This window comes from Erpetoichthys calabaricus, chromosome 2 (genome assembly GCF_900747795.2).
Source record: "Erpetoichthys calabaricus chromosome 2, fErpCal1.3, whole genome shotgun sequence".
NCBI lineage: Eukaryota > Metazoa > Chordata > Cladistia > Polypteriformes > Polypteridae > Erpetoichthys > Erpetoichthys calabaricus.
In genome coordinates, this window is record NC_041395.2 from 19,487,545 (window position 1) to 19,514,618 (window position 27,074).

General features: G+C 43.4%; 1 protein-coding gene across 1 annotated transcript in view; it reads right to left on the minus strand.

Annotated features, from left to right (window-relative positions):
- LOC114645665 (1-aminocyclopropane-1-carboxylate synthase-like protein 1) overlaps positions 1-27,074 on the minus strand; it is a 93,983-nt gene that overhangs the window by 50,303 nt on the left and 16,606 nt on the right. Inside the window, 5 exon segments of the mRNA XM_051923605.1 lie at positions 5,038-5,135; positions 6,630-6,696; positions 8,623-8,692; positions 16,235-16,305; positions 23,936-23,995. Coding sequence (XP_051779565.1) covers positions 5,038-5,135; positions 6,630-6,696; positions 8,623-8,692; positions 16,235-16,305; positions 23,936-23,995 — 366 coding nt within the window.

A 27,074-nucleotide genomic window follows, 5' to 3' on the forward strand; every position in this document is an offset into this window, starting at 1 on the left:
GCTCAAGACCGTTGGGGCCTCTGGTCTCCGCCAGGGGGCGCCCAAAGTCCCATGGAGCCCGGGACTTATTAACTTCCGCCACAACCAATGGAGGACGATCCTTCCAGGGTCACCCGGAGTGCTTCCGGGTGCTCTCCCGATGCTTCCGCCACACCAGGACGTGATGTCATGGAGAGCAGCTAGAGCTCATCCGGGTGAGGATAAGAGGGGGCCGCCTCCCTTCAATCAATGAGCTGGAGTCGGGAGCAGGAGCAGGACGAAGCTCCTGGAGAGAGTGTACAGGTGGCCCAGGGACAAGGAGAGAGAAGGCCCAGGAGAAGGGAGACTGGGGCTAGACGCATACTTGTGCGGGACTGACTTGTGTGTTGTGTGGAAGACAAACAAAGGTATTGTGGATTAAGATGTGGTCTCCGGGCAATTATCACAAGGTGCTCTACACTAAAATCTTGACGATGGATCGGTCACAGTCACCTCAAATCGATTACGAGCCTGTAGGTGACATGATGTCACTGTATCTGCCAAGCAAAGGTGACAGGCCTGTGGCCACAGCAACTGGAGCACCGCAAGAACTAACCCAACGTACAGGGTGAGCCAAAAAGAAGGACCACATATCAAGCGTCTATTCTACAAAAACGCTACAACATAAATACATTTCATTACGACACAAGAAAGGGGATACAAAATGGATTTTTTTTCCCACTGTGTTTTACAAATGATGTCTTCAAGGTGGTGGCCATCATTAGTGATACACTCTTTGAGACAATTTCTGAACGCTCACATGACTCGTTTCGGCCATTTCAAGGGGAATAGTGGTGATTTTGTGGCGAGTAACGTCCTTGAGGACTTCAAGGTTTTGAGGTCGGCGTGTGTATACCTTCGACTTGTGAGAGCCCCACGAGGAGAAATCGCACAGAGCGAGATCAGGTGAACGTGAAGGCCAACCGACATCACCGTGCAGAGAATGATCAGCTTCCCCGGAAACATCTCCTGCAAAACTTTGCATGGATCTCCGCGCAGGCCGTATGAGCTGTTGCTCCAGGCATCCACCACATCCAGTTCTTCCAGTTGGGGCCGCAAAAAGTTCTCTTAGCATTTCAATGTAACGTCCTGAAGTGACAGTAACTGTGGCTCCCACCTACTCATAAAAGTAAGGGCCTACAATGGCAAATTCTGCAACGGTGCACCAAACTGTAATAAGTGTGCTCACTGTACAGGGGTCTCTGATGAAGTTCACGATGGTTGGTTTCAGCCCAATAGCAAAAGTTTTTCTTATTTATGCAACCATTCAAATGGAAATGTGCCTCGTCGCTGATGTCACATGACGATGGCATCTCGGATGAACGGTTTGCAGAATGTCCGTTCACAACTCTCTACGGCTCTCCCAGTCTCTCTCAGTGAGTTCCCGCACTACCATCACTTTTTGTGGATGGAAATTAAGGTCCTCATGCGAAATCAAAGACGTGTTGGAAATGCCTAAGACAGAAGCGCGCTGAACATCTAGGAGACTGCAAAACTGATGTCCTTACAGCTTGGATGTTTTCAGGCGTTCATACAGTCCGAGGACGGTCTGGAGATTTTCTGTTCAATGTTGTACCCATCTGTCTAAATTTAGCCACCCACTGAAGAATTGTTTTAACGTTAGGAGGAAACACTGAAGTGCGTTCAGAAGGTGTGTTGCGTAGTGATGATGGATTCGTTGTTTCTGAAGAACGCTTTCACAGCGAAAGTACGGTGCGCACCTGATTAAGACATGTTGCCACTTGAAAACTACAAGGGAGCTCTTATCAAAGGACCCCCCACTACCCCGACCCAACTCATGCAATGACCTTGAGAAATGTGGTACTTCATTTTGGCTCACCCTGTACAATGTGAGGTCCTGCAACTGCACTTTTTGTCAGGCCTGAATAATCGGAGGGGAGACTAGGAATAGATTGAACTCTTCTGAATTTCTAGAAAATCTCTCTACTTTCCTTTATTTAAAAATAAAAATGAAGTCCCGTACAAAATGACACCCCTTTTTTGTATCTAGCATAAAAAGAATAATGAAAACCTGTGAATGAGTTCAAGGAAGCCAGAGGGTAGCTCAGTAGTTAGTGCTGCTGAGCACTAAGGGCCCAAGGGTGAGACTTGAATCCCATGTTCGGTCATTGTCTACACCAGGGGGTCACCAAGTCTGGTCCTGGAGGACCACCAGTGGCTGCAGGTTTTCATTCTAACCCTTTTGTTATTGAGTGCCCTGTTTGTGCTGCTAATTAACTTCTTGTGAATTCACTTAAATTGAAATGCTTTTTTAAGATTTGTTCCCCTGAATTTCTTCATTGTTCCTCTGAATTGCTTCATTTCTTTCCTTAAATGGCACCCAAACACAAATGAAATGTGAAGTGAGGGAGCCAACAGAAGACCAACTAAGTCAGGGCCTCAAACTCCAACCAATTTCACTCCAACCAGCTGCTTAATGAGGTGCTGAGTCTTGTCGTTCATTAAACTCGTTCTTTAATTCTGTGGCTTGTTGATGCTCTCATTGTGTAATAGCAGACATTTCCCAAATTGTTGATTTGCACTTTTCTAAGAGCCCCGTTAAAATTTTTGGGGGACCTGAGCAGATCAACATTCCTGAGACCTTCATCGTTCTTTATTTTCAGATATTGTATGATGGACACCAGTTGCTTTGGCTCATTTTGTATCTTGTTATTGTTTGGCTGCTAATTAAGGAAAAAGAAACAATTAAGGGGTCTGAGTCGTCAAGAGCAAGTCAATTAAAATTAGTTCAAAAGAAGTTAATTAGCAACAAAAACAGGTCACTCATTAAGAAAAGGTGGTTAGAATGAAAACCTACAGCCACAGTGGTCCTCCAGGACCAGACTTGACGACCCCCCTGGTCTGCACCACAGCTGTCAAACTCCGGTCCTGAGTGGTTGTAGGTTTTCATTCTAACCATCTCCTTCATTACTGACCTGATTTTCTTCTTCTTCTTCTTTCGGCTGCTCCCGTTAGGGGTCGCCACAGCGGATCATCTTGTTCCATATCTTTCTGTCCTCATCACCTTGCTCTGTCACACCCATCACCTGAATGTCTCCTCTAACCACATCCACAGACCTTCTCTTAGGCCTTCCTCTTCTCCTCTTCCTGGCAGTTCTATCCTTAGCACCCTTCTCCCAATATACTCTGCATCTCTCCTCTGCACATGTCCAAACCAACGCAATCTCGCCTCTCTGACTTGTCTCCCAACCATCCAACTTGAGCTGACCCTCTAATGTCCTCATTTTCTAATCCTGTCCATCTTCATCACACCCTATGCAAATCTTAGCATCTTTAACTCTGACACCTCCAGCTCTGTCTCCTGCTTTCTGGTAGCTGGTCTCACTACCGTCCTGTAGACCTTCCCTTTCACTCTTGCTGATACCCGTCTGTCACAAATCACTCCTGACACTCTTCTCCACTCATTCCACCCTGCCTGCACTCTCTTTTTCACTTCTCTTCCACAATCCCCATTACTCTGTACTGTTGATCCCAAGTATTTAAACTCATCCACCTTCGCCAACTCTACTCCCTGAATCATCCTCACCATTCCACTGACCTCCCTCTCATTCACACACATGTATTCTGTCTTGTTCCTACTGACCATCATTCCTCTCCTCTCTAGAGCATATCTCCACCTCTCCAGGGTCTCCTCAACCTGCTCCCTACTCTCGGTACACATCACAATGTCATCAGCAAACATCATAGTCCACGGGGACTCCTGTCTAATCTCGTCTGCCGACCTGTCCATCGCCATTGCAAATAAGAAAGGGCTCAGAGCCAATCCCTGATGTAATCCCACCACCTTCTTAAACACCTCCGTCACTCCTACCGCAGACCTCACCACTGTCACACTTCCCTCGTACATATCCTGTACAACTCTTGCGTACTTCTCTGCCACTCCTGACTTCCTCATACAATACCACAGCTCCTCTCGAGGCATCCTGTCATATACTTTCTCCAGGTCCCAGGACGCAATGCAACTCCTTCTGGCCTTCTGTCTACTTCTCCATCAACATCCTCAGAGCAAACATTGCATCTCTGGTGCTCTCTCGTGGCATGAAACCATAACCATGTTTTTGCTGCTAATTATTTTCTTTTGCCATAGTTTTAATTAACTTGACTCAGGCCTCTTACTTATTTCTTTTTCTATAATTAGCAACCGAACAATAATAAGACACAAAATGAGCCACCACATGACCAGCTCACCTTTACTCATCACACAATATCTGAAAATAAAGAAAGGTGATGGTCTCGGTAAGATTAATCTCTCAGGTCACAAAATCATGTTGAAAAAAAAAAAAAAACAGAAAAAGCAACAGATTTGGAAACAGAATGAGAGCAGCAACAAGCCATGGAATTAAATAACGGGCTTAATTAACAGCAAGAATCGGCCTCTCATTAAGAAACTGGTTGGAATGAAATTGGTTGGAGTTTGAAATCCCAGTTTAGCTGGTCACAAGCTGTTGGCTCGTTTCACGTCTCATTTCTGCTTGGCTGTCATTTAATGAAGAAAGGAATCAATTCAGAGGACTGAATCCTTAAAAACAAGGAGGGCTATTAAAATGAAGGGAAATTGAGTGAATTAGCAGTGAAAATTGGTCACTGATTAGGAAAAGGGTCAGAATGAAAACCTGAGGCCACTGCGACCCACCAGGCCCGGAGTTCGACACCCCTGGTCTACACAGTCTTTTCATATACTAACTATGTCTGTCTGGGGTTTCTAATCCAAATACTCAACTTTCCAATATACCCAAATGCCACGGTGCTAAGATAATTGGTGACTGTGAACTGACACGGTATAAGAGACTCTTCGGTTCCTTGTGTGTTCCTGATGATCCCGTGACAGACTCTGACCCCACTATAACCCTGAGTGAGTTTAGGCGTGGATGGGTGGATTGACATTCCCTGCAGACACAGACATACAAACATGGTGAGGACATAAACCTGTTAATGAAACGTCCACATTTAAATATGGTGAAGCAGGTTCACTTCCTGAACAGCTAACAAATCAAGTACCTCACTCTCAAGATGGACATGGACCGTCCTGACGTTGCTGTACAGGAAAACGTCACGAGCAATCGCCCCATATGACGGTGTCGGAATAAGGATTGCATCTGAAAAAAAAAGGTGACAATGCAAAGAAAGTATTAGCTAAACTGCAAACACTGAAGTATCCGGTTGAACACGTGAAGACTATTTATTAAAACACCTGCTTATTCAAACAATGATCTAATGATCTAATCATGTGGCAGCAGCAGAGTGCCTACAATCCCACAGATACAGGGCAGGTGCTTCAGTTAATGTTCACATCAAACACCAGAATGGGGACAAAATGGGCATGTAGTGATATTGACTGAGTTTACTCAGAATGGTGCAAAAAAACAAAAGCATCCAGGGAGTGGCAGTTTTAAGGACAGAAATGCCATGATGATGGGAGAGGCCAGAGGAGGAAGACCAGACTGGTTTGAGTTGACAGAAAAGTTATGGTAACTCAGGTATCCACTCTGCACAACTGTGGTGAGCAAAAAAGGCATCTCAGTATGCACAACACGTCAAACCTTGAGGCGGATGGGCTACGATGGCAGAAGACCACTTCGGTTTTCACTCCGTCAGCCAAGGACAGAAAGCCGAAGGTGCAGTGGGTACCACAACTGGACAGACTGACAACTGGAGAAACATAACTTCCCAGCGGTTCATTCTCAATTTCATGCATCAGGCCGCCCCCTCACAGACTTGACAAAGAACAGAACAAACGGTTGTATTGTCTGGAGCGATGCCAGTGACAGAGCTTTCTCAGAACACGCTGATATTCTATATGGTGTTCTCTCCAGGGTCCGCTGCTCTTTTCGATTTACATGCTTCCGTTTGGCCAGATTATCTAAAGGCATAACGTGAACTACCACAGCTATGCTGATGACACACAGCTGTACTTATCAATAGAGCCTGACGACCCCGACACTCTTGTCTCACTGACCTCAATGTCTTACTTGTGTTTCTGAATGGCTGAGTAGTAATTTTCTCAAACTAAAACAAGGAGAAAACAGATTTTAGTGATTAGCAAAAATGGATATAATGAGGGTATTAGGGCGGCACAGTGGCCAAGTGGTAGCGCTGCTGCCTCGCAGTTAGGAAACCTGGGTTCACTTCCCGGGTCCTCCCTGCATGGAGTCTGCATGTTCTCCCCGTGTCTGCGTGGGTGCCCTCCCACAGTCTGAAGACATGCAAGTTAGGTGCATTGGCGATTCTAAATTGCCCCTAGTGTGTGCTTGGTGTGTGTGCGCCCTGCGGGGGGCTGGCGCCCAGGATTTGTTCCTGCCTTGCGCCCTGTGATGGGATTGGCTCCAGCAGACCCCCGTGACCCTGTAGTTAGGATATGGCGGGTTGGATAATGGATGGATGAATCTTTGCTTTTTCATTTTTGATATAGAATTTCTGATTTTGGTTTTAATCTGACGTTTACCTATTTGAGTAAAAATAGAATAAATGACACCTAAATGCAAAACTTGCATAAGCATTTTTACTAAAATTCTGTGCAGCAGACTCTACTTGCAAACTAAAGCATTGTTGTCAAAATAATAATTTTTAAATGAGAAAAACTGCATAAATACCTTCAGGATCGCAGATGACAGCAGCAACAGCGCTGAACGTAGACGTGCAGCCATTCAGCACCACCACCTGCCAAAAAGAGGGCAAAATCAGAAAACAGCACATGCCCACATACTGTATACACTGCACGGTATGCATTTAATTAGACAAATAAATGTTCCTTCATTATTATGAGGTTTTTGGCTGACGTCTGTGTCCAACAGGACTTACCAGGGCAGGATATACTGCAGTGTGACAGTTTACACTTCTACAGTTGGGAGTGCAGGTTGGCTCGGGGTCACACTAGGAGTCTGGAGCATTGGTGCCCTTATGGCTGAAGGTCCAGGACCTTAACCGCTACACCACACTGCCTGCCCAATAGAAAGTGTTCCGCTCTTTTGGTTCAGGAAGCTCCTGGGGATTTGGACTGCGGCTGAAGACGGTGGTGGGTCACCTCTAAAAGGTTCCATTGACTACTATGTAGGGAAGCGTCAGGGATATGAAATTTTCATTATTATAGATTATAGATACTTCCCATCCAATCCAACATAGACTGATAAGGTCTGCCAGGAAGAGTGGAATAAACTGCCCAAATCCAAGGGTGCAAAGCTTCTAGAGTTTTACAAATGAAGACTGGAAGCTGGAATTGCTACCAAAGGGGCTTCTACAAAGTGCTGAATTAAGGGTCTCAATGCTTACATGAATAAGAAATTTCAGTTTTTGACTTTTAATTTATTTGTAAACTTCTCTGAAATCATGTTTTTTCACTTTGTCTTAATTGATCATCGATTGTAGATTGAAGAGCAAAAATGGCAACATTATTCATTTAAAATTAAATCTACAAAACATAATAAAATGTGCAGAAATTGAAGGGATCTGAGTATGTGAAGACTAGATTACTGTGACGCTCTCCTCTCAGGACCACCCAAAAAAGACATCAATCAATTGCAACGAGTGCAGAATGCAGCTGCTGGAGTCTTAACTAGGAAAAGAAAATCCAAGCACATCACCCCAGTCCTAGCGTCACTACACTGGTTACCTGTGCCATTTAGAATTGACTTTAAAATACAGGGTGGTCCAGATCTAATTATGCAATTATTGCATTGCATTGCATTAAAAGTTGCATAGTTAGATCTGGACCACCCTATACTGCTGATGGTTTACAAAGCCTTCAATAATCTGCTCCATCTTATATCTCAGAATGCCTCTCACCTTACACTCCAAATCGTAACCTTAGATCTTCAAATGAGGGTCTGCTTAGAATTCCAAGAACTAAACTTAACATAAGTGGTGAGGCGGCGTTCTGCTGTTATGCACCTCAGGCTGATACGGTGGAGCACTTTAAAACACTGCTGAAAACTCATTAGTTTCTCATAGCTTCATCTTAGTTTAATCCTGATGCTCTGTATATTCAATTAATTATCATAATTATTCATGATGGCTCCACAATCCATACTAACCCCTACTTTTTCTTCTGTTCTTTTTCTGGTTTTCTGTGGTGCTGATCTGTGCCACCACCACCTGATCAAAGCACCGTGATGTCCCTACATTGATGGATTAAAGGCCAGAAGTCCACATGACCGTCGTCATCACGTTCTTCCATGAGAACCCTGAATACAATGAGGACTGATTGAGGTCATTGATGTTAGGTAGAGTGCCTAGAGGCGGCTGGGTGGTCTCGTGGCCTCTGAACCCCTGCAGATTTTGTTTTTTTTTTCTCCAGACCTTACTTTTATTCTATGTTAATTAGTGTTCCCTAATTTTAATTCTTATTTATTTTGCCTTTTTGCTCTTTCTTCATCATGTAAAGCACTTTGAGCTACCTTATTTGTATGAAAATGTGCTATAGAAATAAATGTTCTTGTCGTACTGTGGAGGAGGTAGATTTGCTCAGGGTCACACTGTGACGTCAAGAATATTCAATGAAACATGCAGACTGAAATGGAACAAACGTGAAAAAAATATGACAATCATAAAAGGAATGGTCATGGAAATATAAAGAGAGCGGTTACTCACATTTTCCACCTTTAGGGGGCTGGGTGCCTTGCAATAGTAGGAGAGGAACCTGGCGACCTCTTCTCGAAGGCTGGAATGAAAACCACAAGGTCAGTAGTGAAAGCTCGCTGGCAGGAGTGGGAATGGTGCTCTGACCATCAAGTGACTGAAACGTTCATTTCAAAAACTGAAAACTGACCAAGCACAATGCTGTATGCCATACCCAATTTGGAGACGTCTTGTTTTCTGTGTTTCCCCATCGAAGGATACGCTCTATAGAACAAATCATAAATCTTACCACACAGTGCCTTCAGAAAGTATTCACACCCCTCCAGTTTTTTCACATTTTGCTACATTACATTACATTTAAATTCACTTTTCCCTGAAAAAAGCAGCATACAATAACTCAGAGTCAAACCAATGGTCCCCAAGAGACACAGTACCAAAGGAGTGTGGTGTTCGTCTCAGGTCACTAGATAGCATCGATGTCTCAGGACCATATCAGAGGTCATTAAAGGCCTGGATCTTTGGTTTTTATCAGGAGATTCACAAGCCCAGACACTCAGACTCCTCTCTCAGTCTCTCGAGCGCCCCGATCAGAGCCTTCATTGACTCTGTGAAGATCACAGCATCGTAAGCAAAGTCAAGATCCGTGAATCTCTCTTCACCAACAGATGCCCCACGGCCGCGCCCAACACCCAATGGGCAGAGTAGGAGTAGAACACACCCCTGACGAATGTATACACTACTAGTCAAAAGTTTAAGAAAACACTGAAGAGGAGACTTTCTGTCCAGTCTGCAGTAGTCCACAGCCGGTATTTTCAAGGCCCTGTTTTGTCCTTTAACTCTTTTAGTGCGGATGTCGACTTGTGTCGACAGGAGGGGTTGAGCTGTTAATGGTGACAAAACTCACTGTTACGCTAAAGGTATTCCCTCTCAGTTTGGAGGAATGTTAGACTCATTGACTCGCCATCTAATCCTTGCGTGTGCGTGAGTTACGAAATGTAAACAAAGGCAAGATGGCATCAACATCTCACGAGAAAGCGAAGTGAGTACAGGAAACAAAATACTCAGCAGACGATGTTTTGCACAGAGTTAGACTCTGATGCCGATGCACCTACGGCAAGGTTCATGTGGGAGGAATACCCAGACGTTGATCCGTGGGAGCCAAACTGGCTACCGGACTTCACAAGACGGCATGGCTTGCTGTTGGACACGACAGATCACCAGCCGCTGGACTACTTCAGGCTGCTCTCTCCTGATGCTGCTTTTCAGCTACTGTCAGACGAGACAAACAGGTATGCAGAGGAATTTTTTTGAATCGCAGGCTGCGCTTGCACCGCATTCTCGTTTTTCAAAGTGGAAACCCACAACAAAAGACGAGATGAAGGACTTTGTGGCCTTATAAATAGAGATTGGACTGGACTGGCGATATAACTTCAGGGAGCATTGGTCCAAATGTGCTTTGTCCCCTGGTGGCTTTGGACAGGTTATGCCGCGTGATGATAGGTACGTGCCGCTGCAAAGTTTTATTCACTTCTTTGATAACCAGAACCAAATCCCAAGGCGTGAGACAGGCTATAACGTCATGCATAAAGTGCAGCCCCTGCTTGACATTGTGGAACCAACATGTAAAAAATTTGATCAGCCTGGCCGTGATTTGTCTGTGGATGAATCTATGATAAAATAAAAGGAACGCCTTTTTTTCCGCCAGTATATGCCAGACAAGCCCACAAAGTATGGCATAAAGGATTTTGTACTGGCAGAAGCAAACTCTGGTTTCTGCCTGAAAGTAATTACATATACAGGAAAAAAGAAAGAACTGTCCCTTGACAAGTCAGGTTGTGCTGGAGCTGCTTCAGGGCTATGAACATTTGGGTCATGTTGTGTACATGGACAATTTTTATACATGCCCAGAATTGTTCATAGAGATACAGAGCAGGGGAATTGGAGCTTGTGGCACAGTGAGGGTGAACAGGATACACAAGCCAGAAAGGCTGAAGAGGAAAAGAGGTGACAATACAGTTTTCATGCAGGCAGATAACTTGGTGGCAGTGGCATGGCACGATGTCAAACCGGTGACTTGTCTCTCTACTGTACACACTAACAACATATGTGAGAAAGTGCAGCAACAGACAATTAAAAAGGAAACACCAGTGCAACACGTATTGTCAGCAGTGCAATGTGGCAATGCATGCAATTGGCTGTTTTGAGCGAGATCAGACTTTGCAGGACTTTGCTGTGTAACATGCATGTGATCCATCCATCCATCCATCCGTCCATCCTCTTCCACTTATCCGAGATCGGGTCGTGGGGGCAGCAGCTTGAGCAGAGATGCCCAGACTTCCCTCTCCCCGGCCACTTCTTCTAGCTCTTCTGGGAGAATCCCGAGGCATTCCCAGGCCAGCCGGGAGACATAGTCCCTCCAGCGTGTCCTGGGTCTTTCCCGGGGCCTCCTCCCAGTTGGACGTGCCCGGAACACCTCACCAGGGAGGCGTCCAGGAGGCATCCTGATCAGATGCCCGAGCCACCTCATCTGACTCCTCTCGATGCGGAGGAGCAGCGGCTCTACTCTGAGCTCCTCCCGGATGACTGAGCTTCTCACCCTATCTTTAAGGGAGAGCCCAGACACCCTGCGGAGGAAACTCATTCAGCCGCTTGTATTCGCAATCTCGTTCTTTCGGTCACTACCCATAGCTCATGACCATAGGTGAGGGTAGGAACATAGATCGACTGGTAAATTGAGAGCTTTGCCTTACGGCTCAGCTCCTTTTTCACCACGACAGACCGATGCAGAGCCCGCATCACTGCGGATGCCGCACCGATCCGCCTGTCGATCTCACGCTCCATTCTTCCCTCACTTGTGAACAAGACCCCGAGATGCTTGAACTCCTCCGCTTGAGGCAGGATCTCACTACCAACCTTTTCCGGCTGAGGACCATGGTCTCGGATTTGGAGGTGCTGATTCCCATCCCAGCCGCTTCACACTCAGCTGCGAAACCGATCCACATATGTGATATGTATGTGAAATCATATATATTATGCAGGCTCATACAACATGCAAGACAGTAACATTTGTCAAAAGTAAATATTTTTTTCACTTGATTTGATGTATTAAACCATTGCTTTGTGTTCTTTTTTTAAAAAAAGTTTGTTTTTGGAAAAATATTCAGCCCTGGGAGAACAGAAACAAAAAAAATTAGCCCTAAAAGAGTTAAGGAATGGCTTTCTTCCTGCCACTCGCCCTGTCAAGCCTGTAGCACAAAGTCTCCTCTTCCCAGTAGAGACTGACACTTGTGTTTATTGACCTGCACTGTTGTGCTGTGAGGCGCCTGTGATCACACAAGCTGGTGACTCTCAGAAACGTGTCTTCTCATTGGGTTGGGACTTTTTGCAGTTTCTCTAAATGAAAGGCCTACACTTCTAAGGGTAATAATACTCTGTCTTGTTTCATTTGTTAATTGCTGTTTTCTTGCCATTATCACTGCAATATTGTCCAAGTAGTACCACAGAGGGAGTAGTAACACAGTCTGTTCCAACTCTGCTTTAAGACAGACTGAGGGTTTTTAAGGAATCAACAGAAGTTGGGACACCTGTGCAAATTGTGTGCTTCAACTTGCAAGGCTTCATTGACTTGAACTGCTGCAGAACATCAGTAGGTTGTAACCCATTAGTTGTTCCCAGAAGAAGGCCCATTTGAAATATTCTGAAATTTCAGATTTTTCAGTTTTTGCTAACCTAAAGTTTAAAGTTAAATCTCTGGCGGTTAACTGCTTACCTTTTTACCATTTTAGGTCATTCAACTGAATAAAATTTGAAGAAAAATTGGAAACCACAAGGTGTTCTAAAACTTATGACCCACTAGTGTAGGAAAAGCAAATGTTGTCAGGAACACAAACTTAAGGAGGTAGCATAATGGCTCTGGTGATGGTCAGTTATCCACTGAACCAGGGGTTGGCACTGGGTGCTAATGCCTTCTCTCTTCCTCCCTCTGCAGAACAGAACATTGACGGCCATTCCATCGCTGATGCCACTTCCATTGTCTGCAGTGGCGTAGCTAGAGTTTTTGTCACCTGCGGCAGAGCTTGAATTTACCAGATCCCCAACACACTTACAAAATAAAACATAATACGTATTGTGAGGGATGGCCGGCCAAATATTCTGGTCCACACCTCCAGGCTGCCAGATGGAGCTCTCCCAGCAGCATGGGACGTCCCCAAATTCCAGCAGGGCATTATGGACATTGTAGTTGTTATAAACAACCCTGCTGGATACCATGGCTTACAGAAGGCTACGTGCCCTACAACCCAGAAGTGTGTCATGGTCACATGACCGGAAGGAACGACGTGCTTCCGGGTTGAAGAAAAGGACTTTTAATCTGACCCAGAAGTGATGAGGACTTATGGATTGTTGGGATGGAACCACTTCTGGGTCAGGGACTATAAAGGACTCTGGGACACCCCAGACGAGTGAGCTGAGCTGGGTGGAAGGGTGGCAACGCGTCTGGGAGTAGAGGATTGATTATTGTAGTGTGTATTGGTGATTATTTATGAGTATTGTGGAGAGAAGGGTGCTTGGTGCACATTATTATTATAAAATAAATAACAATTGGATTATCATCTGGTGTCTGACGTCTGATCTGAGGGTTCAAGGGGACGACAGTGCCTCTATCTTTCACAGAATCAAACGTAAAAATAAAAATGATGAAAATGTTAATCACATTATTCATTACGACTGAGATATTTCCATAATGCCCCTTCATTCTTTTTTCACACTTCTTTCCTCACCTTTTTCTTTTTTCTAAAAGCAGCACCGCTCTCTTTTGTTCAATTCATCTTGAGATTGAGAGAATAATAAAATATTAACTTTTTCAGGGCGGATGTCGACTTTTGTTAAAATTTAAGGGTAGGGGATGGTAATCAGCCATAAACAGTGACAAAACTCAGTTATGTCCAGTCACATGCCATCCAGTTTAAGAGTTAATGGTCGCGATTCCTCAAAAGTTGACCAACGTGTCTCCTCTCACTTAAGAGCGGAGTTTTAACTGTGAATTTGATTACAGAAGCTGAGCGCTCCTAGACATTTTAAAGAGATAAGTTGCGCAGTTCTACTGCCACTCCAGGGGTGGGCACTGTGTTCTAATGCCGCTCTCTATTCCACCCTCTGCAGACCCGTTGATTGACAGCCCTGACATCGACTTCTGGTGATCAACCACCTGGACCCGCCTCTTCCTATGCCTTAAACCGGAAGCTCCACCATCTCGGGACAGTTCTGTTTTGAACTCACGTCTGCGGAGACAACTCCACGATAATTAGGGTTTTTTTGTTGATAACGGGGAAACCAATTATACAGGGCAACCAGGCTGGTACCCCAATTCTTTATTTGTGCCCTCGATTTCTATTACACTGTCTATTTTGATATACTTTGATGGCTTAGTTATCATTTCAGTGTGACACTCCATTTTCAAAGAGTGACAAAGTAGTAGGCCAAGATCCTTACAAACACTCGGCATACACCGCCTTGCAACACCGTAGACATCTATCTGTACCCAGATAAGGCCCACATAAGGTCAGCACACAAGGCCAAGAGAGAAGCCTTCAGAGAATTAGGGCCAAGAAAGCTACCTCCCCGAAACTAACCCTAACTGGATGCCTACAGGGCCAGAGGAGCCTGGAGGACGAGGATCAAACATCACGTCCCAATGGACTAACCCAACTCTACAGCCCACAGAGGCCACATGGGGGACTGGATAAGGACAGCAAATAAACCCCTACCACTAAGGAAGCTATCCGCCATCTGCAACCACCTTGCAATACCGTAGACATTCAGGAGGTGCGCTATATGTCCAGTATAATTATGGTACAGTGCATCAAGAAAGTATTCACAGCGCATCACTTTTTCCACATTTTGTTATGTTACAGCCTTATTCCAGAATGGATTAAATTCATTTTTTTCCTCAGAATTCTACACACAACACCCCATAATGACAACGTGAAAAAAGTTTACTTGAGGTTTTTGCAAATTTATTAAAAATAAAAAAACGGAGAAATCCCATGTCCATAAGTATTCACAGCCTTTGCTCAATACTTTGTCGATGCACCTTTGGCAGCAATTCCAGCCTCAAGTCTTTTTGAATATGATGCCACAAGCTTGGCACACCTATCCTTGGCCAGTTTCGCCCATTCCTCTTTGCAGCACCTCTCAAGCTCCATCAGGTTGGATGGGAAGCGTCGGTGCACAGCCATTTTAAGATCTCTCCAGAGATGTTCAATCGGATTCAAGTCTGGGCTCTGGCTGGGCCACTCAAGGACATTCACAGAGTTGTCCTGAAGCCACTCCTTTGATATCTTGGCTGTGTGCTTAGGGTCGTTGTCCTGCTGAAAGATGAACCGTCACCCCAGTCTGAGGTCAAGAGCGCTCTGGAGCAGGTTTTCATCCAAGATGTCTCTTTACATTGCTGCAGTCATCTTTCCTTTTATCCTGACTAGTCTCCCAGTCCCTGTCACTGAAAAACATCCCCACAGCATGATGCTGCCACCACCATGCTTCACTGTAGGGATGGTATTGGCCTGGTGATGAGCGGTGCCTGGTTTCCTCCAAACGTGACGCCTGGCATTCACACCAAAGAGATCAATTTGTGTCTCATCAGACCACAGAATTTTCTTTCTCATGGTCTGAGAGTCCTTCAGGTGCCTTTTGGCAAACTCCAGGTGGGCTGCCATTTGCCTTTTACTAAGGAGTGGCTTCCGTCTGGCCACTCTACCATACAGGTCTGATTGGTGGATTGCTGCAGAGATGGTTGTCCTTCTGGAAGGATCTCCTCTCTCCACAGAGAACCTCTGGAGCTCTGACAGAGTGACCATCAGGTTCTTGGTCACCTCCCTGACTAAGGCCCTTCTCCCCCGATCGCTCAGTTTAGATGGCCGGCCAGCTCTAGGAAGAGTCCTGGTGGTTTCGAACTTCTTCCACTTACGGATGATGGAGGCCACTGTGCTCATTAGGACCTTCAAAGCAGCAGACATTTTTCTGTAACCTTCCCCAGATTTGTGCCTTAAGACAATCCTGTCTCGGAGGTCTACAGACAATTCCTTTGACTTCATGCTTGGTTTGTGCTCTGACATGAACTGTGGGACCTTCTATAGACAGGTGTGTGCCTTTCCAAATCATGTCCAATCAACTGAATTTACCACAGGTGGACTCCAATTAAGTCGCAGAATCATCTCAAGGATGATCAGGGGAAACAGGATGCACCTGAGCTCAATTTTGAGCTTCATGGCAAAGGCTGTGAATACTTAAGTACATGTGCTTTCTCAATTTTTTTATTTTTAATAAATTTGCAAAAACCTTTAAGTAAACTTTTTTCACGTTGTCATTATGGGGTGTTGTGTGTAGAATTCTGAGGAAAAAAATTAATTTAATCCATTTTGGAATAAGGCTGTAACATAACAAAATGTGGAAAAAGTGATGCGCTGTGAATACTTTCCGGATGCACTGTAGATGATGTGGTAGATGATGTGACGCATTCAAGATGGCCTATTGAGCCAGTGGTGGGATCAGCTGTATAACCTCCATAAAGTTCCTTGTCATGATACAAATCAGAGATGATTAATGACTGGATTAGTCTGCTACTTACAAACTGTGCCCTTTCCAGTCTCCATACTGAAGCAACGGAGGGTCAATCTGGAACATATCCGACTGTGTTAACTGAAAAAAAAAAAATGAAAGAATGTCATGAAATCCACACAAAGCAACACAACGTCATGTCCATAATCAAGAACAGCCGTGTATGGCCTAACTCTCAGAGCTCAGTACATCAACTGAGTGCCACATGGGGTCCAGGATAAGGTACCAAAATGATCTCAAAAGCAGCAAAATTACATTTTTCTTTTCTCCAAATAAAACAAATTAGAGATGGATGAAGAAAGAGGGACATCAAACAGACGATAAGCTCAATACTTGATGCCCAGCAGAGCCTGCCGTCACAGGACATGGCCTCCCTGCTGGCTTCCCCAATTTCCCCATCCACTCACGTCCATTATATTTGGAGCGTCAGCATTGAGTGCTGAGTGCCAGCTGCTTTTAAAGTCCATCTTGGGGGGTTTGTCCCACAGTCACACAGTTGTGGGCATCAGTCATTAACTCACTCTGCCATCTAGTGGCCATGTGGAGGAGCTGCACTCCAGAGAAGTTTTAAAAGGGAACTAAACACCCTTCTTCAAGTGAATACAGTAATCCCTTGCTACTTCGCGGTTCACTTTTCGCGGATTCACGACTTCGCAGATTTTATATGTAAGCATATCTAAATATATAACGCGGATTTTTTGCTGCTTCGCGGGTTTCTGCGGACAATGGGTCCTTTTATTTCTGGTACATGCTTCCTCAGTTGGTTTGCCCAGTTGATTTCATACAAGAGATGCTATTGGTGGATGGCTGAGAAGCTACCTAATCAGAGCACGCAGTTAAGTTCCTGTGTGCTGCTGATTGGCTCAGCGACGGAGTGCTGCATTAACCAGGAAGTCTCATCTCACTCATTCAGCATTAACGTGCTCCTGCTACTGCGTTCAGGGGATCATCACCTTCATCGTCATCATTTTTACTGCACAGCATATTCATCACCATCATCACGTCATATATAGCTACGTGTACTTCGCTATACAGTAAGTGTAAACTTATCTACCGATTTCATATTGCTTAGCAGTTGTCCCTGTTATTAATAGAGTAAAGGGTGGGTTGTAAACAATACAGGGAGGGTTTAAAAACGTCCAAATACACGTTAAATAATTAAATAAATATGGTGTCCCTACTTCGCGGATATTCATTTATCGTGGTCGGCCTTGGAACCTATCTCCCGCGATAAGTGAGGGATTACTGTACTCCATCAAAAAATGATAATTTTTTTATGTGTTACTCAGCCCACTTAGCCTATGCAGTTTGTAGTGACGGACAAGAAAAATTCTGACTCTCATGTTTTCATACAGACTAGAATAAGTGGTGATCAGCATTAGACATAATGATCAGTGTCAAAAACATCCGTGAGAAAATCTCATGCAACTGAAGTTGTGAAGTCCACATGTCAAGACGCCCAGTCGTATGCTCACAATGTGCAAAAGCGTGTAATGACTTTGCTAAAATATTGTTAAATAAATACCAACGAAAAATTTAATTAGTCCGCAAACAGGAAGCTCCTTCACATGGGATCACACTTTTCAATTGAAGACAGGACTCCGGACCAGTGGTTTTTATACTTTTTCTTTTGCCCACATCCCAATATTGCCCTTTTTCTGTGTATGACAGCCACTGACCATCATTATCCTTCCTCTTAAAGAATCGCTGCCGACAGTCATCTCCAGGAGGGGTTCTGGTGAACTTTCCCCCTTTGGAGAATCAATGCTGACAGTTGTCTCCAGGGGTGAGTGGGTTCCATTGGAGTATCTTCCCCATCAGTCAACCCTCTCTCCTTGGAGAATCAATGTCAATAATGACTCATTCTGGGGATGAAGGGGGTCTCCATGGGAGAAACACCACCAACAGTCAACCCAAAACCCTTGGAGACTCACCAACATGGGTCATTAGTGGAACAATGGTGTTTTGTTTAAGAACCTATGCTCTAGAGCAGGGGTTCTCAACGTCAGTCCTGGGGTCCCCCTGTGGCTTCAGCTTCATAATCAGTGACAACACCTGATAACAATGATCTCAATTAATTAGCTGGGATTTTTTTCTCTTCTCTCATTCTACATTAAGAAAGCACAGCAGCATGTTTATTACATTTATAAGACATTTAGGAATATTTCCATTTTTGCCATAGATTTAAATGCTTAACTCTCTTTTGTTGATTTCATTATATTTTGCCCTTTCTCTGTGCCATTTGCTCCCTTCATTGTGTCTTAATAATGACAACCAGCAGAGCACAGCAGCCAGGCAAACAACACGGAATAATCAAAGGCTGCAACTACTTTAGCGTTAGACCCACTAATTAGTAAATAATGGATTAACGAAACAATTAGAACACCCGACAAAAAACAAAATGAAAATCAAGATGAAAATATATTATATATATACATACATATACAGTGCATCCGGAAAGTATTCACAGTGCATCACTTTTTCCACATTTTGTTATGTTACAGCCTTATTCCAAAATGGATTAAATTCATTTTTTTCCTCAGAATTCTACACACAACACCCCATAATGACAACGTGAAAAAAGTTTACTTGAGGTTTTTCCAAATTTATTAAAAATAAAAAAATTGAGAAAGCACATGTACATAAGTATTCACAGCCTTTGCCGTGAAGCTCGAAATTGAGCTCAGGTTCATGCTGTTTCCCCTGATCATCCTTGAGATGTTTCTGCAGCTTCATTGGAGTCCACCTGTGGTAAATTCAGTTGACTGGACATGATTTGGAAAGGCACACACCTGTCTATATAAGGTCCCACAGTTGACAGTTCATGTCAGAGCACAAACCAAGCATGAAGTCAAAGGAATTGTCTGTAGACCTCTGAGACAGGATTGTTTTAAGGCACAAATCTGGGGAAGGTTACAGAAAAATGTCTGCTGCTTTGAAGGTCCCAATGAGCACAGTGGCCTCCATCATCTATAAATAGAAGTTTGAAACCACCAGGACTCTTCCTAGAGCTGGCCGGCCATCTAAACTGAGCGATCGGGGGAGAAGGGCCTTAGTCAGGGAGGTGACCAAAAACCCGATGGTCACTCTGTCAGAGCTCCAGAGGTCCTCTGTGGAGAGAGGAGAACCTTCCAGAAGGACAACCATCTCTGCAGCAATCCACCAATCAGGCCTGTATGGTAGAGTGGCCAGACGGAAGCCACTCCTTAGTAAAAGGCACATGGCAGCCCGCCTGGAGTTTGCCAAAAGGCACCTGAAGGACTCTCAGACCATGAGAAAGAAAATTCTCTGGTCTGATGAGACAAAGATTGAACTCTTTGGTGTGAATGCCAGGCGTCACGTTTGGAGGAAACCAGGCACCGCTCATCACCAGGCCAATACCATCCCTTCATTGAAGCATGGTGGTGGCAGCATCATGCTGTGGAGATTGGGAATCAGCGGCAAGAACTGGGACACTAGTCAGGATAAAGGGAAAGATGACTGCAGCAATGTACAGAGACATCCTGGATGAAAACCTGCACCAGAGTGCTCTTGACCTCAGACTGGGATGACGGTTCATCTTTCAGCAGGACAACGACCCTAAGCACACAGCCAAGATATCAAAGGAGTGGCTTCAGGACAACTCTGTGAATGTCCTTGAGTGGCCCAGCCAGAGCCCAGACTTGAATCCGATTGAACATCTCTGGAGAGATCTTAAAATGGCTGTGCACCGACGCTTCCCATCCAACCTGATGGAGCTTGTGAGGTGCTGCAAAAAGGAATGGGCGAAACTGGCCAAGGATAGGTGTGCCAAGCTTGTGGCATCATATTCAAAAAGTCTTGAGGCTGTAATTGCTGCCAAAGGTGCATCGACAAAGTATTGAGCAAAGGCTGTGAATACTTATGTACATGGGATTTCTCAGTTTTTTTATTTTTAATAAATTTGCAAAAACCTCAAGTAAACTTTTTTCATGTTGTCATTGTGGGGTGTTGTGTGTAGAATTCTGAGGAAAAAAATGAATTTAATCCATTCTGGAATAAGGCTGTAACATAACAAAATGTGGAAAAAGTGATGCGCTGTGAATACTTTCCGGATGCACTGTATATACATATATATATATATATATATATATATATATATATATATATATATATATATATATATATATATATATATATATATATACATCCCCCGGGCCACGAGGGGGCAACCGCCCTGGTTACTGTGGGGACCATGGGAATGGAGCGTGGAGGCTCAACCCCACTGGGGCTCGTGGCCACCACCAGGGAGCACCCCGAGCTTCATAGAGCATGGGATGTCTGCACTTCCACCACACCTGGGAGTCCTGGCAGAGGAACTTCTAGGGATGCCCAGAGTGCTTCCGGGTGCTCATGCAGCACTTCCACCACACGAGGAAGTGCTGTCGGAAGGATGTCAGAGAGCACCTGGAGCACATCCGGGTGAATATAAAAGGGGCCGCCTTCCTACAGTCGGAGAGCCGGAGTCGGGTGGAAGAAGGCAACGCTCGGGAGTGAGGAGGAAAGGCGACCCAAGGAGGACCATTGAGAGGCCCAAGAACTGAAGGGTGATTGGTGCAGGGGCACTGTGTGTGTGTGTGGGACTTTTAACACAAAATAAACGTGTTTTATAGAACTGCCAGTGTCTGTTTGATGGTGTTCGGGCTACCTCTCACTAATATATATATATATATATATATTATATGGCAAATAACAGTTCACTTAATTAGCCCAGGAGTCCAACTAAAAATAGAAGCTCATTGGAACAAAATCCTGCAACCACAATGGGCCCACAGGACCGACGTTGAGATCCCCTGCTGTAGAGCAATGAATGAGAGGGAGAGGTGGGTCTTCGATTCAAAAGATCGACACCATGAGAAGGGGCTTCCTGTTTGTGGACTAGGTTTATTTTCCAGAGATATATAAAATGCTAAGACATGATTACTCATGAACTACATCAGGCTAGAACTTTGATCTCAATCTTAATAGAAAACTTATGACCTGATACATTTTACAAATTTAAACAAAATTTGGTAACAGCAACAATGGCAAAGAGACCAGTGGTCATAAGTTTACAGCAAAATTATCACAAAACCAAGTGATAACCGGTATAACGTCAGGGAAAAGAAGTAGAACAGTAACATTTTCTGACCGGCAAGCAAATAGCAGAAGCCCGTTACGTGGCAAAGAACGATAAAGGATATGAAGACAAGACTCTGAAGCACATAGACAAGCAAGAAGTACGCCTGAATATGGTGTGGATATGTTGTGGAATTTCAAAAAATTTTAAGTAGTAGCCACTTTACTGGTGCTTAGAAAAGTTTACGGGAATTAAATCATGGTCCCCACAAACCATCTAATGATAATCCCCCAGGATTCATAGATAAGTTTATCATTTTTACTGATCATTGATCATCAAACTTTATTATATGTAAATAAAGGACGGTAATGTGACCTGTGGCCATGTGTTTACAGCAAAGTGATTAAAAAACCAAGTTATAACCACCATAATGCCAGAAAAAAAGGAAGAGAGTAGCAACATCTGCTTACCATCTAGCACATCACAGAAGGCAATTAAGTGACAAAGAAGACAAGATGTTGAAAAACACAGACAAGCAAGAAGTAATCCTGAATACGGACTGACTGAGCAACAGACAAACATGGTGGATCATGGGAGTAAAAGTCAATGTCCAGGATACAGAAGGCAAGAATGAGAAAGAAACAGAAGTGCATGGTGACAATCCAGAAGATCGTCAAAACAGTCGCAACTTCAGACTATATGAAAGCATTACCTTTACATCCTTAGATTGATGTTTCTTTGAATGCCACTACTTAGCAAACGTACATCAGCGATGTGATTAGTGTCAAGCTATATTTTTTTAAGGGTGAAAAGTAAAGAATGTGATGCCAAAATACAGAAGTTCAGCTTGTACCACCAGAAGTAATAAAATATGTTAAAACTCCTTAAAACGATTTAAAAAAACATAACAAGTATCAAAGGCTCCCTATCTTTAACTCAATATTTATTTGCACTTTGTTTTAGGACTGTAGGTCCACGTCCTTCACTAGATTAACAATATTTCAGCATAAATTACCTGCGCTTTGCACCTTGTGAGCATACAACTTGATGTCTTGACATGTGGACTATGTGACACGATTAACCTGAGATTTGTGTCACAGATGTTTTGGATATTGTTTGCAATTGTCCAGTTCTGGTGACCATAGGCGCCCGTTCTTTCAGAGTTGTTGTTTAACTTTTTTAGGGCTAATCATTTTGTTTTTGTTCCTTTTGTCCCAGTTTTCTAGAAAGCAAACAAAGCAGTGGTGTCACACATAAATCAACATAAACCTCTTCTTTATGACAAAGGTCACTCTGTTTTATGCTCCACGAGCCCCTACAGTATGTAAGTTCACATACTTATAACATACCTGTGTGGCTCATCAGTCATAGGCTTGCAATGGCTGGTAATGCGTAATGCCCGCTAGCACACCGCGTTGTGTGGTGAAGTCCCACTGCCAGTTTGTCCCCCACAGATCAATGTCACTGTGGTCCTCCTAGGTGAGCATTGCCATTGGTGTGTCATCTTGGGACTGATCAGCAGGTACCAGACTTTCATTCTTTTGATCTCCAGATCACTTGCATCAGAATCGGAGTTTGATAAGTCAGAGTCTGATTGACCAATAATGCACAATAAATACATAACTAAATAACGTGCACAGGGAATTTGCTTTGTGCAGTCACTTCACTCTCTCGCCCATTCTAGACGTCGTTTACGCAGCTCCTGCACACGCAAGGCATCAACGTCAGGGTCTACCTATCACGTAACAGTGAGTTTAACTGAAATGTAAAGCTTTTATCGTCCTCTGCCTCTGGATGTCAACTTTAGTCGACATGCGTCCTAAAAAAGTTAATCTCACGTTTAAACGGAGAATGGACATAACATTTCTCTTAGCCATAACGACAAACTCCATGGAATAAGTAAAATATAAAAATACTGTACATCACTGTTGAGTGGAGTATTCCTTCAAAGGTAGCAAGGTGACCTGAAATCTTGATTAGGCCGCAAGGGTCCTGTCTGTACCAGTGGGAAGGCATCTGCAGTTTTTGTTACTGTTAACCATGGAATGTCTGGTGGAGACTTCACCTTGGGGTACAAGGAATGACCACCCACCAAAAAGGTGCATCTGTGTGTGTGTGTGGGTATACCACACAGTGAGAGTGTGTCCAGCCTGTCCAAGTTAGTGTGCAAATCATTCCTTCTGCTAACACAGATTTTCAAATTCTACCTCTGCAGCCTTTCGCGGGGTCTTTTCCCCGGGTACAGTTTTAACAGGGCTTAGGAAAAAAAATCCCTTTGAAAATCCATCCATCCATCCATTATACAACCCGCTCTATCCTAACTACAGGGTCATGGGGGTCTGCTGGAGCCAATCCCAGCCAGCACAGGGCGCAAGGTAGGAAACAAACCCCGGGCAGGGCACCAGCCGACCACAGCCCTTTGAAAATTGTTATTAAAATGACTATTTTCAAACAAAAATATATTTAGAAACAGTAATCATGTCTGCCAATGGTGAATGCGGTCACAAAGGAGTTTGACGGACCACACTGCAGCACTGACTGCTCAGACTTAAATATTCTTAGGGAATTCAAGGAACAACTTGTTCAAAATGTACTTTGGACAGACATTTTTATAGGCAGGGCCTTCCACCTCACCCGTTTAGACAGCAGGTCAAAGCACAGCTTGTTCTCACTGGTTCCCAAGTTAATAATACCCTAAAAGAGAAAAAAAAGAGTAAAGGTAGGTTAAGTAAGTCACACACATGAGCTCCATAAAATCACAGACAGGCATCGGAGGATTTCAACTTGCTGAACCTAATCGTCCCAGTACAGAACCACGGTGGGCCTTCACTTACCCCAGCAGGAACCAGTACTTGGTGGTGGACCATCTGCTCAATACACACACACACACAGACACACACAGACACGGGGTAGATTTAGAGGGACCAGTCATCATAAGCTGCATGCCTTTGGGTTGTTGGTGAACAGGCAAACTCCACCCGGACTAAGGCTGCTCGATCTTTTTTGTTTTCTACTTAAGAGTTGCAGCTCTAGCTATCAACAAGCTAAGTGGGCTACACAATAAGAAATCAACATGTTTCCCTGAAAAGAATGCCAAAGGTTAGGTTTTCACAGAAAAAGAAAATATTTGTGATGAGTAATTGTGATGATTTGTGATCAATGTTTGTCATTTAATCATTTTTGAGACCAATCACATATAATTAAATGGTAAGGTCTGCCAGACTATCACACGATTACTCACCAACTACCGGGGCTAGAAATCGAAAGCTTATTGTAAGAACCATTTTCTAGTATTATAAGATTCATAAATGTTTTACTAGATGACAATGCATAATCTATGGGTGGTTCCTATAACCCCCATAAGTAGAATTGAATTGGTATATTCTTGCCATTTCTAATAGCTTTGACTAAACATTATTCTTCAGTTAGTGACAAGCCTTGCCATGTGTAAGGTGTAGAGGGCACAAGGTTTTAAACTGTGCCCGTGCCTGAGGGGCTACAGGCCTTCTGAATGTGTGAAGTAACATGTCAGAAAATAACACTTATTTAAGTGTTGAGCCGTACGCGTATAGTGTACAGAAGAAGAAACTAAAAATCTTTAAGTATAGTAGAAGAAGTAAAGGACTTTTAAGTACACACTTTTGTCTACACAGGTGGCGCAGTGATAGTCCTGCTGCTTTGCAGTAAGAAGATTGTGGGTTCACTTCTCGGTTCCACCCTGTGTGGATAGCGCTTTGAGTACTGAGAAAAGCGCTATATAAATGTAATGAATTATCATTATTACTACAGAAATAACTAAAGTTTCGCAAGAAAAGCTAAGTTTAGAGAAGATACATTTTTTCATTTTTTTTGCCTTTTATTCTACGTGTGTAACTACATTTTTTCTTTTATTCTTGTGTGGATTATTTGCTTTTAACTTTCACTAAATATTTTTAAAACAAGCTTTTGGACTGAGAGATTTCTTTCGGCGCGCGTTTTACCCGTGCTTGATCTCACCTTATACTTCAGTGCTAAAACATAAGTAGCCGCCGAGGGTCTACATGCCTCACTACTTCTTCATTAAAAACAAAAAATCACCAATAACGAAGAGCACCGAAGAGAGAGAAACTGGAAAACCTTTTGACACTCAGTAAGAACAAAACTGACCCCCAGCCCTCTAATTAACTTGATGACTGCTAACTCGTAGTGGGACCTCTATAGACGGACAGCACCTACGAGTTATCTCGTTAACCGTCTTCAGGGCTCTGGCACCAAACATGAACACGTTAGTGGGCTAACACGTATAAAGAGAGGATACTGGGGGTCTAAATTAAGAATGGAAAAATCAGCTTGGCGTCACAGCACAGAATATTTCACTTTCAGTTAGTTTTTCACATTAGCAATATTTTGGATAACACTTATTTGTCACAAAAATAATCCATAGATGCAGAACCTGTATATCTCTCAATGATTTGAGTCGCACCACGACGCAGTTCAAATGGAAACTGCAACATGCGGTTTTACGAGATCTGATGCGTTAGGCTCAATCGAGTTATCGAGCAGTTGGCGTGCACAGGGAATTTTTTACTGCTTGTGCCAACTATGAGGTAATTCAAATAAGAGTTTTGTTTCTCTTAGAAAAAACATTTTTATAGAAAGTTTTGCTCAATAACAAAATGCATTTAAATAGTATATTAAAATAATACCATCATTTTATATTGGTGTCAGGAAGAAATGTACTTGTTTTTAGTTTGGCAGTCAACTTGTTAAAAAATGATTTACTCAAACAGCTTTCCAAGTAAAACTCTTAAATTTTCATAAATAATAAATGTTCATATTATTGAGGTCTCTGATATGGAAACTAATTCCTGCCACCCAAAAAAAATGTATTTTATAACAATGATTGCATTATTTCACAAAAGAATTATATTATTTGACAATAATCATTGCATTATTTCACAAAAGCATTGGATTATTTCACAAAAGAATATTATTATTTCACAATAATCATTGCCTTATTTAAATCCCGGAAATTAGTATACAGGTAGGATTTGTCATCAATAATTAAATGGAAATCATTTTGCGAGTTTTGTGACCAATTACAGAAAATTGCAAGAAGACGCTTTAGCACAACTACTTAAATGGACTACAAATCCCAGTAACCCCGGGAGTACTGTCTCATTGAATAGCTTCAATGGATGAAACAAGATGAAGGCACTAGTTTTAAAAGTGAGTAACAAGAAGCCGGCAGGAACTCGGGCAGTGGTGTATTTTTGTTACTGGTCAACTGGATTACGGTTTTCTCCAGCTTTATGATCTGGCCCTGTGTCCATTTGTTCGAGTGATTTTGTCTGGGTTGGGAGACATCTTCATCTGGGAGAAAATTACAAATGTTCACATCCACTGGGCATCACGGTAAGACAAAACCTTACACGACTTTCAGTAGGCTGTTCACAGGGGATTTAATTTCAGGACTACACCACCATCATCGGCAGAACTGGAGCGTGTTGTGAGTGTTTTATCGTTTTCCTCATTTTCTTTTTTATCTGTAATAGCAATCATTTTTGTTCTTTACTACCATAAATATAAACACTAATCTGTTATAGTAAGTTACATTTTGTAAGAAGTTACAGTTCAGAACTGTTGAATTATGCACTCTGTCTGGGGGACGCCACACCGCTTTGTCACGTGACTGGCTTACACGGTGATAATTCTATTTCATATTCTCATAACTTTTTCCATCTTTTTTAATGAAATAAATTTGAATACACAGTAATCATGGACCCAAAACATA